Source organism: Oryzias latipes, chromosome 2, assembly GCF_053564925.1.
Source record: "Oryzias latipes strain Hd-rR chromosome 2, Olatipes_Hd-rR_3.1".
NCBI lineage: Eukaryota > Metazoa > Chordata > Actinopteri > Beloniformes > Adrianichthyidae > Oryzias > Oryzias latipes.
This window is the reverse complement of record NC_136238.1, coordinates 34,721,666-34,735,097: the sequence shown is the minus strand read 5'-3', so window position 1 is coordinate 34,735,097 and position 13,432 is coordinate 34,721,666. Positions and strand designations below refer to the sequence as shown.

The following is a 13,432-nucleotide window of genomic DNA, read 5'->3' as shown; positions in this document are numbered from 1 at the left end:
TCACATCCTCTGCAGCTGAGAGTTGTTTTCAACGCGCTCCTCAGTCTGTTCTACACAGAGAGCGCAAAATACGGTCATCATAGGTTGACACGATAGTTGGGGCGCTCTGGCGCAGCAGAAGGTTGAAAGAGCTGTGACTCTATCTGGCAACACTGTGCGGGATCAGGAAGGAGCAGGTTGCCTGGCAGGGACATGATGTCAATGGAGAAGCAGAAAAGAACCTCAAACGAGGTTAAACGTGAGACACGCATGGTGTTCAGATCTGCGTGCTGATGCCCCGCTGAGGCGCAAAAAAGCAAAAACTGGAAAAGGCTGAAGCTAAGAAAAAGTATTTTTCCTTCAGGAAAAAATTTATTCATAGATTTTCAGCTCTGTTGAATCATTACAATGTTTTTTTTCCTCCATAAATTCAAATGACTTTGACCTGCATCTTTACCAGCTGGTTCAGCGCTTCAGGCCGTCTGTCTGCGTGCGGACTCACGCACACACGGGAGGATCATTAAAGACTGTCACATTTTACAGCAAGAAGCAGAATCCCATCCCTCTGAGCTGTCACTCAAAAGTCATCAAGTCTACGCGTCAGTAGCCGCGTTTACATGGGCAAAAGTAATCGGAATGAACGCCTGATCGGAAAGAAAATGCGTCATGTAAACGCTCCGTTCGGAATACTCTTCCCCGGTCAGACTCGTTCGGATCAGAATTTCTTTCCGATCGAGATAGGTGGGTTATACCGATCGTTTATCCGATCGTGGAGCATGTAAACGGTCATTCCGATCGTGTGTCACTGCTGCTCTGGTTTACGTTATGCATAGACGGTGTTTCTCTGAAAGAAAGCTTTGGAGCGTATACGGGACCGACCAGCTCTGCGGACGCCCCGTGAAAAGCGCCGCTCCACTCTCGCCCCGCTGGCTCTCCCCTCTCTTACACCCCTCACGGGGGAGATTCGGAGGAGGAGCGCTTCATGCCCCCCGACGCTCACTCGGTCCACTGGCACCCGAGTGAGCAGAGCAGCTGGATTAATAATTTTGTGTCGGGGGGGGCTTTTTTACGTGTGCGTTTTGTTGTTTTGTTATGTGTGGGAGAATTCAGACTGCGAGCCGTCCCGCCGCTCTGGGTTAGCGGCTGCAGGACTCAGGAGGAACCGTGTTCGAACAGAGCTCGGGCCGCTAGCTCACAGAGTGGCTTTGGGGCGGTCTGTGTGAATTTTTCAGAGCAGAAATAAATGTCGCTCAGTCCTTAGAAAGCTGCAGATTGCTGCGTTTCTCGCACGGTCCATCAGGCTAATGTTGTTAGCCGTGTTAGCCTGTCCTAAGCTTTCGTCCAGCTTAATTCTTCCACAAAAAAAGCACTGACCACACAGATTAAATATAACGATGAGCGAACAGGCAATTCATAATATTCATGACATTAATAAAAGCACGTTTGGAAGATCGTCTCGTATGTTACCGAGCTGCTGCATAAATGTCTGTGGAAGCGGTTTGTTTACAACGGGACCTATATCCGCATCCGGGTGATTTTACACTACTGCGCATGCCCAAATGATTCATTCCAAACGAGAGTATGAGCCATGGGAACGTTTGTTCTAATCGGAAAAAGGTTTTCTGTGCCCATGTGCACGGGTGAATTTTAACCCGACCATTGATCAGATCAAGATATTCTGCCCATGTAACCGCGGCTACTGAGCTGCTGCTGAATGGAGAGACATGAAAAAAGGTGGAAAGAGCAAACATGAAGAAGAGTTTTCTTCTCTTTCACCGTTTTAGAGCAAAGCTGCAGGCTGACCTTCAAACTCTCCGTAAATCTAAACCGAAGGCAGAACCTCCTCCAAAACCATCAGAACCAGAAAAGCTAAACATCACTCTATCAGAACCTCCCTGAGCCGAGGAGAACCCACTTTCCCTAAGAACATCTGGGAACATGTGACCTTCAGTGAACAACATATTAGTGAAAATAGATTTAATGATTAAGTTGCACATTACACAAAAGAGGAATGCATGAAAAGATGAGGCTGGAGGAGGGGCATGAATCTCTGTAATAATATCAATGCAAAGACGTGGATTTTTCCTGCCGGACGGGAGACGATACAAAATCAATGCATCTCTTTTACTGTGCGGGAATAAATTCTCAGAGTTTTGATGGTGCGAGCGGGAGTGTAACGCAGACATTGCGGGAGCGGGGGGGAATGGTCAGAAATTCGGCGGGCACGAGCGGGAGCGGGATGAAGAAAATAGTCCCGTGCGGGGCTCTACAGCAGAGGACTGTTGCATAGAAGTTAAGAGAAAACAACATTCAGCTTGAATTAAAAATCCTGTTTTTTACGTATCTGATGGTTACAAATGTTATTGTGGTTTTTCCAAACCAGACTAAACAGCAGAACCTAGGTCCATCCAGGTGTGTTGAAAAAGTTCTTCCCTGGAAACTTTTTTCCACAGGGTTTCTAGCATACGTGTAAATGTGCTTCCTGTGTCAACTACAGCTTCACCTTCACAGCCTCTGATGGAAACAGGAACAATTCAAAGGTTGGGACTTTATTTCTAACAAGTCTTTGTTGCACAACAGTGACCCCTACTGCACCTTTTTGGAAAGGTTTCCTCTCAGATGTTTTCTTCATGGCTTTTTTCAGAATTGGAAGCACTTTTTGTCAGTATTCTGGGGCCCCCATGCAATCCTTCTCAACCATGGCTCCTATTGTGACAAGCTGTGCTGCTGTAGAGACAGTTCCTCTGAGACAACCAGACACTTTTGGGTTGATGTTATTGAGGATACGTCGCACCATTTCTTCTTCTGACATGTCTCTCTTCTTCTTCAAACATGAATCACGAGAATCGTAAGCAAAGTCCCTTAGACACTGATCTAGTTTTTGAACTGTTCTTCATTTTTTCTTCAACCTCATTCAATAATCTGATAGAAAAGCCGACATGACTGGATGTTTGAATGACGTCCAGTCGTGCTCCAGAGCTTATGTGGCTTTCCACCAACTGAGCGCTGGTCCCTTTAGGACTGCAGACAGAGCTCCCAGCAACTCATGGTTGATAGAGGTAGCACATCTAGATCATTTTCACATTGTTCAATGAAGCTGAGAACATCAGATAAATCTGTAGAGGTCCCAAAGGTGGGAAAGTTCATCCTGACAGGCGCTTTAGGATAATACACTAAAAAAAAAAGTATGTTGGATTTACGTAAAAAATATGTACATGGGTTGTGAGTAATAACGTTTTTTTTTCAAATGTAACTTCTTTTTTAACACAACTTTATTTTGTTTTTTTTAAAACATTTTTACTTTATAGGTTCTATTTATTTTACAGCCTTAACTTTGATAACTATTATAAAAGTGGATTACAAAGCTCTTCCCGAAGAAAACTAACAACATTTATAATAAATTTGACGTTCTCGCACTTCCCTAAATAAAGTTGTTAGAGTAAATCAACTTACCCTGTTCAAGTTACTCCAGCCAGCAGGTGCTTGCAGCTTCTCTAAAATGGCAGACTGCAAAGTTTCTCCTCCTGGAATGCTTCTTGACTGACGGGGTTTACCAATCCAAAATTAATGGGCAAAGGCCAAAACATAAGTATTTCATGTTTTGTCAACATGATTTATATATAAATGTAACACTGTTAGAAATTCAGTGTGACCTTCAAGATTCTAAAATGTTTGGAAGGTGAACACAATTTGTTCACATTAAACAAATATGCTTAGTATATGTAAATTGAACAACTCCACTTTTCCCGTTTTTTCAGTGTACAGAGATGAAACATGGAAAAAACAGCTTGAAACTTTCAGAACCAGCAGCACTCCCATTGTGCAGAGAACCATAGCTGTTTCCACAGATGTCAGTCCAACTCCAACTGACAAGCATCATCTTTTTCTGGTCAGCCTGCTGCAGCTCCAGCATTAACCACATCCTTTTCTAGTCTTTGTATGATGGCATTTAACATGTTTTCTAGTTTTTCTATACAAGCATGGACATCATCTCTGAAACTGTTTCTCTGTTCAGGGAGCTGCTCAGTGTTTCTCTGAAGTGAACTTCTCATTTAGGACATTGTTCTTTCAAGGTATCGACATCATGAGCTAAATCTTTAGGATCCCTTTGTGTGTTTGGATTCAACTCATTCACTTCAGGTTCAACATCTTCATCACCACCCCAGCAGATCCATCTTCATCATCACCATCACTCTGATCGATGGCTACAGGATTTCTCTCACCAACACAATAGTCTTTCATCATTCATTCATTCATTTTCTACCGTTTTATCCCATTCAGGGTGACGGGGTCCCGGCCATTGTGGGCGAAGGCAGGGTACACCCTGGACTGTTCGCCAGTCTGTCGCAGGGCCACAATCACACACCCATTCACACTCTCACCTATGGACAATTTAGAGTTGCCAATTGACCTATGGAGCATGTTTTTGGACGGTGGGAAGAAGCCGTAGACCCTGGAGAGAACCCACGCATGGGGAGAACATGCAAACTCCACACAGAAAGGTCCCCCGTTGATGTAGTTTTTCATGTCCCCCAGCCGGGACTTGAACGGGGGGCCTTCTTGCTGTGAGGCAAGAGCGCTAACCACTGCACCACCATGCAGACAAAATAGTCTTCCTCATCATTCTCATAGAAATACGAAGAATTTAGCAAAAAAGGGATTTCACTGGCAGAGGTAACTCTTGGTGTGACAAATGCAGCATCATCAGCTAGTTTGGATTGACGCAGTAAGAGTTCATGTTGGATTACTGTGCCAAATGTTCTCCAGTTCATTTGATCTGTCAGAGAGAAATGCGGTTTTGATTTTCACCACTAAGAGGCACTAGTTGTAAAGCAGAGATGCAGATGACGTCATCATGCTGAGCAGTGACAATGTCATCTGTCAGTCTGTCATCAGGGCGGGTCCCACCTGACTGAATGGACCAAGTTCCTGGACCTCCAGCTGCATCACTGCTCCTGAACACACTTTTCTGTCTGATTGCAGGTTGGGGAGATGCAGTTTGTCAGAGATCAGCTGTGAAGTTCTGGTCTCAGCTCTGAAGAAAAACCCGTCTAATCTGACTGAACTGGACCTGAGCTGGAACCAGAACCTGCAGGATTCAGGAGTTGTTCATCTGTGTGGTTTTCTGGAGAGTCCAGACTGCAGACTGCAGACTCTGAGGTCAGTAAAGAAGCTGAACTCCCTGAAGGATGAGAAGAAAGGATCAGGTGAAGAACTTTCTGATGTTTCACTGGAAGATTTTCTGTCTACAGCCGTGTTTGAAACAAACTGATGATTGGTTCAGATTTTCTTCATCAATTGAATTGATTGTTCTGATGATTGATAGAAACTGATCTGTTTCAATCAGGATCTTGTAAATCAGGATCTCCAACCTATTTTAGAACACGGATCCATTTCATGTCAGAATAAATGTTCACAGATCGGCCTGTAGAAAGTTCAAGTTGGCGTCCAAATTAGTTTCAGCTTCCAGTTTTCAGAAAACCATTCAAAGGATTCTACATCAAATCTAGTTGAAGAAAATAGTTAGAACAGATCTTTAACTATTGAATCTAGAACAGACACTTCCTTTGAATGTCACTAGAACAACAAAAACACACAAAGTGTTCTTTGGTCAGAGCATCATTCAGTCACTGAAACCAGAAATGACTGCAGATTCATTTACCACTAGAAATGAAAAACTGTCACTAAAAAATGAGTCTTTATTTTTAGAACTTTGGATTCAGAAAAAGTTTTCTGCAGACTAAAAAATGCTGAAACCTAAAAAGTTCAACTCAAAGACAACCAAAGGACATTTAGAATAGAGTTCAACACTTCATGAACACAATGAAAAGCTGCAAACAACTGATGGACATGAACCAAAAAGAAGTGTCACTGAAAGTTCACTGACTGAATATTAGACGTTTCCATTCAACTAAACACACAACTGTGTTGAATCCAGCAGTGGAGGAAATCCAAGGAGATCTACAGAAGTGTTTTCAGGATTCTCCAAAGATGAAGTCCAACTCCACATGAAAGAACAATAGTCTGTGTAGAGCATCCAGAATGGAAGTGAAAGAAGACTTTCATGTTCTGCACTAGCTTTCTGCTTTTCTGCTGAACTGCAGGAACAAATGGATGGCTGCCCCCCAGATTTCTGGCTCTTTGCACTGAGCCACTTCCTCAAACACACAAGCCTCCTGATCTGTTCAGAGGAGAGAGAAGCTCTCTTTTTCTGAACCACATGTCCAGAGAGGGACAATCATCTCTCTCAAAGCACTGATGGTGCTGCTGTCTCCAGGTACTTGACGTTTGACCCCCACTGAAGGGGCCAGTCCTCCAAGCTTACTGTGGGCTCTGCCTGGTAGAAAAACATGTAAATAGTTTTATATTGATAGAAATCAGATCCCCATACGTTCCTCCATAAGGGAAGCAGCTGTCTGTGTTCAGAATCCACTGTAGTCTTCAGCATGGTGAGGGCTAGCTTCACAATAACTAGCAGCAATATCAGCTAGTTTGGATTGACGCGGTCAGAGTTCATGTTGGATTACTGTGTCAAATGTTCTCCAGTTCATTCGATCTGTCAGAGAGAAATGTGGTTTAGATTTTCACCACTAAGGGGCGCTAGTCGTACAGCAGAGATGCAGATGATGTCATTACGTTGAGAACATCCAGAAATAGGATTTTCCCTTTTTCCCTCCAGTTTGGTGTTCTGTGGACGTCTGAATGGACTGTTCAGTGTAATCAATATTCCAGAGCAGCTAAAGATGATCATCACCTCTGTCACATTTTCCTCTGAGTTCCAGGGAAGCTGCACAACTCAACAGTTCACCAAGGCAGCTGAAGCACTGCATCATGGGATCTGTAGTTACTAATGTTACTAGCACTCATTTAGCCTCTCTGTTAATAACAATAATATAAAACGATCTGACAGACCAGATCAGGCTGGACGATATGAGGAAAACATGAACCAGAAAGAACAAAAGCAGCCTAAAAACGTGATCATGGATTGGATTCTATTCATGATGTCAGTAGCCGCGGCTGCACAATATCTTGATGGGATCAATGGTCGGGTTTAAATTCAGCCGTGCACATGGGCCCAGAAAACATTTTTCTGATTAGAACAAACGTTCACATGGTCACACTTTTGGTCAGAATAAATCATTTGGGCATGTGCAGTAGTCTTGAAAATACCGGAAGACGAAACTTAGTTGTCACAGACATTTATGCAGCAGCTCGGTAATCTACGAGACGATCTTCTAAACGTGCTTTTATTAATGTGAAGAATATTATGAAGCACCTGTTCGCTCATCATTTTATGTAATCTGTGTGGTCAGTTCTTTTTTGTGGAAGAACGGAGCTGGAAGAAGCCAGGAGGCTAACACGCTAACAACATTAGCCTTGTTTAAAATCACAAATCCGTGTGATTGTTTGAACAGTTTCTAAGGACTGAGCGACATTTCTACTTTGAAAAGCTCACAATCCCCCAAAGCCGCTGTGTGAGCTGGAAGTCTGAGCTCGGAGACACGGTTCTCTTTAACCCAGAGCAGCGGGACGGATCGCAGTCTGAATTCTCCCACGCATTAACAACAAAACGCAGACGTAACAAAGCATCCTCCCTCCCCTCAAACACACGTTAATTATCCGGCTGCTCTGCTCAGAGACACAGTTCGCGCCGTCCACCAGCACCCGAACCAGGACCACGCAGGGTTCAGACGTCACGAAGCGCTCCTCCCTCGTGAGGGGTGTAAGACAGGGAAGAGGTGAAGAGCCAGTGGGGCGAGAGCGGAGCAGCTCTTCGCACCGGGTGAGCCTCCGCAGAACAGCCGGTCGGTCCCGTTTGAGCTCCAAAGCTTTCTCTGGAGCAAAACGCCATCTATCTATGACGTTAAACCAGAGCAGCAGTGACACACGATCAAAAAGAACCGTTTACATCAACAATCGGCATAACCACCTATCTCCATCGGAAAGAAATTTAGATCCGAACGAGTCTGATCAGGGCAGACTATTCCGAATGGCGTGTTTACATGACGCATTTTCTTTCCGATCAGGCGTTTTTTCCGATTACTGTTGCCCATGTAAACGCAGCTACTGACAGTAAAGATGCAGTGCTCTCATGGCGGTTTCTGGCATGAGAAAAAGGAACTTTGGGGGCAGCAGAACCAGCTGTATTTAGGGATGGGTACCAAGCCACGGTATTGAAGGAGCCCCGGGACCACATTCTTCAAGGCCGCAGTATTGTTAAGGTCTGACCTCCTCGGTTCTGCTATCGGTTCTGAAGAATTTTTTTGTGTCCCACAAATTATAAACGTTATCTGCCATATTTAACTCACCAAGTCAGTCAATTTCCCGTTAATTAATGATGATATCATTTTCACTATTCTTGCTGAAGAGGAGAGGTCCGTCTGGCTATTTGTGTGCACAGGGGGGTGGGGCTGTTGTTCAGACAGTACGCGGCGTCCTAGTCCTTGACTATCATGTCGTGTAAACCCGCTGCTATGATGACCGTATTTAGCGCTCTCTGTGAGGAGAGCGGGAAAAAACGACTCAGCTGCAGAGGATGTGAACAGGTGAACAGGTAGAGAGGAAAAGCAGGTAGAGAGGCGGGGGAAGGGGCTTTGGCTTCAGAGAGATGGAGACACGGGCATCAGGTTCAGATGCAGCTTTCACTGCAGGAGTTGAAACAGAGACTTTCTCTGGGATGATTTTATGAACTCAAACATTTATTTAATGTGTTTTATATTTACATCATGACAGCAATATGTCAAAACATTGCTGTTTATTCAATTCAATTCAATTCCATTTTATTTGTATAGCCCAAAATCACAACAACAGTCGTCTCGATGGGCTTTGAAGTAAAACATGAACTCAAAAGGATCATGAATACAAAGAGTCAATAGGGAAATACTAAAATGAACTAACAAACTGACTAAGCTATACTGGCATCCCTGCCCTTAGACCCCCCTTCGCGGTAAGGAAAAACTCCCAAAAAAAACGGATTCCGGAAAAAACGAAGAAACCTCAGGGGTGCCCACATGAAGGAGGGATCCTCCCCCAGGACGGACAGGCGATTTTCCAGAACTCTTAGAGAAGAATTAACTTATCTAACACTACAACTACATATATATATATAGTCAAGCAGACGAGCTTCATCCAGCTGTGGTTGGGGGGTCAGTCAAAGGCGCGAGTCGAGCCGGAGACAGGAACCACAGCCAGGTGAAGGAGCGGGAGCAAAGGTGAGTTAGACGGTCAGGAACTGGAGCGCGGATGAGCCAACTGGAGTCTGGAAGCACTCCCACTCCCCAGGAGGGGAGAGGAAAAGAGGGGCAATAGATGAATCGTACTGCACCAAACAGAGGCATGGAAAACTAAATGATAAATAATGATCAAGAATAGAAGAGAGGAAGGGTAGAAGTAGAAAAGAAAAGAGGACAGAACCCAAGTGCACCATAGTTACCCCAGCTTCAACTTCTAGCAGCCTTTTAAAACAAATAGTTATTGTTATTAAGTTTAATTTAAACAATTAACATTAAGTTAAATAATCTCTGAATACTAACTAGTCTGACAATAAGCCTGTCCAAAGAGGAATGTTTTCAGTCTAACTTTGAATGTAGAAACTGAGTCTGACTCTCTTACATGAGCTGGGAGCTTATTCCATAAGACAGGGGCTTGGTGGCTAAACGCTCTACCTCCAACCGTACTTTTACTAATTCTAGGAACCACAAGCAGTCCTGCATTTTGCGAGCGAAGTGTTCTGATTGGGTGGTAAGGGACTATGAGGTCCTTAATATAGGACGGGGCCATTCCATGTAAGGCCTTATAGGTTAACAGGAGGATCTTGAACTTGATTCTGGAATCAACTGGGAGCCAATGGAGCGAAACTAACACAGGAGTGATGTGATCTCTTCTGCTGGTTCCAGCTAACAATCTAGCTGCTGCGTTCTGAACAAGCTGGAGACTTCTTAAGGAACTCTTAGGACACGCTGCTAACAAGGAGTTACAGTAATCCAGCCTCGACGTAACAAATGCATGGATGAGTTTTTCAGCATCACTCTTAGAAAGTAGATTTCTGATCTTAGCAATATTCCGCAGGTGAAAAAATGCAGTTCTACACGCCTGAGATATGTGAGCCTTAAATGATAAATCCTGGTCAAATAAAACCCCAAGTTTTCTAACTGTGGAATTAGGGGCTATACTTGCACCATCCAGGGAGACTATCTGAGCAGACAGAGCATCTCTGAGGTTTTTAGGACCAAGTATAATGACCTCAGTTTTTTCTGGGTTCAAGAGGAGGTAATTAATTGTCATGCAGGTCTTGATGTCACTGATGCAGGCATTCAGTTTCTCTATCTGGTCATTCTGGTCAGGCTTCATGGATAAATACAACTGCGTATCGTCGGCATAACAATGAAAATTAATGCTGTGTTTCCTGATTATGTTTCCTAGGGGTAGCATATAAAGCATAAACAGGATCGGCCCCAAGACTGAGCCCTGTGGGACTCCATAGTTAACTCAAGTGCACTGAGAGGAATGGCCATTTACATTAACGAACTGATAGGAGGATTTAAACCACTGGAGAGCAAATCCTCTGATCCCTATGTCCTGCTCTAATCTAAGGAGTAAAATACCGTGGTCGATAGTGTCTAAGGCCGCCTTTACACTGCATTGTTCAAGTGACCCAATTCCGATTTTTTTCCTCTCACGTGGCACTGATCGGATATGATCGGTGAACGTGTAAGCAGGACAAAAGCGCATGGATTCCGTTTTTCTCAGATCGGATACAGTTCTCTCTCATATGTGGAAATAAATCGGAAACAAATCGGATACGTGCACGGGTCGGTGTCTCCGCTGAGGCCATCGGCGGTTTCCCCGGCCGGTTGGCTGCCTCGGTCCCGTCGAGGCCTGACCAGAGCTCTTCTAGGGCCGGCGTTTGGGGGTGGGGGCCTGGGCTTGCTCCGGGGGGGGCCGGCGCTTTCTGGCTCAATAAATCCCTTTATGCAATTGACCAATCAGATGGAGGCCTATTGTGTTGGATGTTTGTCACCAATGTCGACGAGGGTCATTTGGAGTAAAATGTTTAAACTGTTGCAATGAAATGGGAATGGTGTTTTTGATTATTTTACTGTTTGTTTATACACCACAAATTACCGCAAATCTGCAGACTGCAGACTCTGAGGTCAGACTCCATGTTTCAGTTGTGTTCAGATCAATATGATGATAAAGTTGTGTTGACCCACAGTGAGCAGAAAATTTCCAGATTCTGATCTGCAGCAGCATCTTCCTACAGCTGCTTGTTCTCTTCAAAGATCTGCAGAAGAACTTCGTCTTTTCTTCCTGCAGCTGCTTGTTTCAAAGCTGTCTGCTGACATTTGTTCTTCACAAAGTTCTGCTTGCGGCCATCAGCTCTTCTTTGTGTCTTTGCTCCAACAGACTCCTTTCAAGGTCAAAGTCAAAGTCAGCTTTATTGTCAAATATGCTGCATCCATAAAGACATACAGCACAGATGAAATTGCTTTCCTCTCACCCCACAGTGCAAGCAGCATATAAGTTTGCAGACGACACCACAGTAGTGGGGCTCATCTCTGGGAATGATGAGTCTGCTTACCGGGACGAGGTGGAGCGGCTCTGTGTCTGGTGTGAAAAAAACAATCTAATCCTCAACACAACAAAGACCAAGGAACTGGTGGTGGACTACAGGAGGAAAAAAACAGACATTCAGCCACTGTCTATTGGTGGGAATTCTGTGGAGAGGGTGGCTGCTTTCAAGCTCCTGGGCGTCACCATTGAGCAGGACCTGACCTGGAGCGCCAACACCACTGCTCTGGTGAAGAAAGCCCAGCAGAGACTGTATTTTCTCAGGCTTTTAAAGAAAAACAAACTGAGTGAGAAACTGCTGGTGTCCTTCTACCGCTGCTCAATAGAGAGCATTTTAACGTACTGTGTCTGTGCCTGGTTTGCCAGTTGCACAGCTGCGGCTAGGACAGCTCTCCAGAGAGTCACCACGAGAGCCCAGAAGATCATTGGCTGCCCTCTCCCATCCCTGGAGGAACTGTACAGTTCTCGCTGCCTAAAAAAGGCTCAAAACATTCTGCTGGATCCATCACACCGTGGACATTCCCAGTTTGAACTGCTGCCTTCAGGCAGAAGATACAGAACAATTAAAACAAGGACAAACAGATTAAAAAACAACTTCTATCAGAGAGCCATCGTGGCCTTAAACGCTGCTAAATAAAGGTAATTTATTAGGGAAGTGTGCAATAACCGGAGAAGGTGTAACCTCCTTTTTATATTTTGTTGTATATTTTTTAACATATCTTTCTTATATTGTCGTATTTCGCAGTTTTTAGTTTTTTATTCTTACTGACTTTTTATTCCACCGGAAAAATTGCACTGTAATTTCGTTGTACAGGTACAATGACAATAAAGATATTTTTATTTCTATTTCTAAAATAATAAATAAACGACTTAAAAAATAGATAAAAAGACAGCAATAATGAGAAGAATAACAGTAGTCTAAACAGTGCAAGAGAGCAATGAGATGGTTAAAGTGGCAGTTTAAAGTGACAACAGTGCTGAGAACAGTAAGTGGATGAGTCAGTGATGGCAGTCTTTGGTGATGATGGTGTTCTGAAATGGTGTGAAAGTTTTCAATGTGAGCTTGTAGGATGGAGTGGAGGGGCCAGAGGAGGGAGGGCAGGGAGGGAGTTGAGTGTCCTTATTGCCTGGTGGAAGAAACTGTCTTTTAGTCTGCTGGTTCTGGCCTGCAGACTTTGCAGTCTCCTCCCTGATGGCAGCAGGTTGAAGTGTCTCTGGGATGGGTGTGAGGGGTCCCTTGCAATCCTGATGGCTTTGCGGGTGAGGCGGGAGGGATAAATGTCCGAGAGGCCAGTAAGAGGGACACCAACGATCTTCTCAGCTGTTCTCACAATGTGCTGCAGAGTTTTCCGGCAGGACGCGTTGCAGGCTCCGTACCACACGGTGATGCAGCTGGTCAGGATGCTCTCCATGGCCCCCCCTGTAGAAGGTCTGCATGATGGGGGGAGGAGCTCTGGCCCTCTTCAGTTTGCGGAGGAAGTAGAGGCATTGTTGGGCTTTCTTAACCAGTGATGCAGTTTTGTGCTTTCCAAGACAGGTCGTCGGAGATGTGCACTCCCAGGAACTTGGTTCAGCTCACCCTTTCCACAGCAGCACCATTGACTATCAGTGGAGCGTGCTGGGTGGGGGTTCTCCGGAAGTCCACAACCATCTCCTTTGTCTTCTCCAAATTCAGGTGGAGATTATTGTCTTTGCACCACAGAGCAGCCTGTTCAACTCACTCCTGTAGGGGTTTCATCGTTGTTGTTGATGAGACCCACCACTGTTGTGTCATCTGCAAACTTGATGAAGAGGTTGGAGCTTGATGTTGGGGTGCAGTCGTGAGTCAGCAGAGTGAAGAGAAGGGGGCTCTGCACACATCCTTGGGGGACCCCTGTGTTAA

General features: G+C 44.7%; 1 protein-coding gene across 1 annotated transcript in view; it reads left to right on the top strand.

Annotated features, from left to right (window-relative positions):
• The window catches only part of LOC144986686 (NACHT, LRR and PYD domains-containing protein 12-like), a 57,230-nt gene that overhangs the window by 21,146 nt on the left and 22,652 nt on the right, over positions 1-13,432 (top strand). Inside the window, exon 10 of the mRNA XM_078934444.1 lies at positions 4,963-5,139. Coding sequence (XP_078790570.1) covers positions 4,963-5,139 — 177 coding nt within the window. The remainder of the gene's footprint in view (positions 1-4,962; positions 5,140-13,432) is intronic.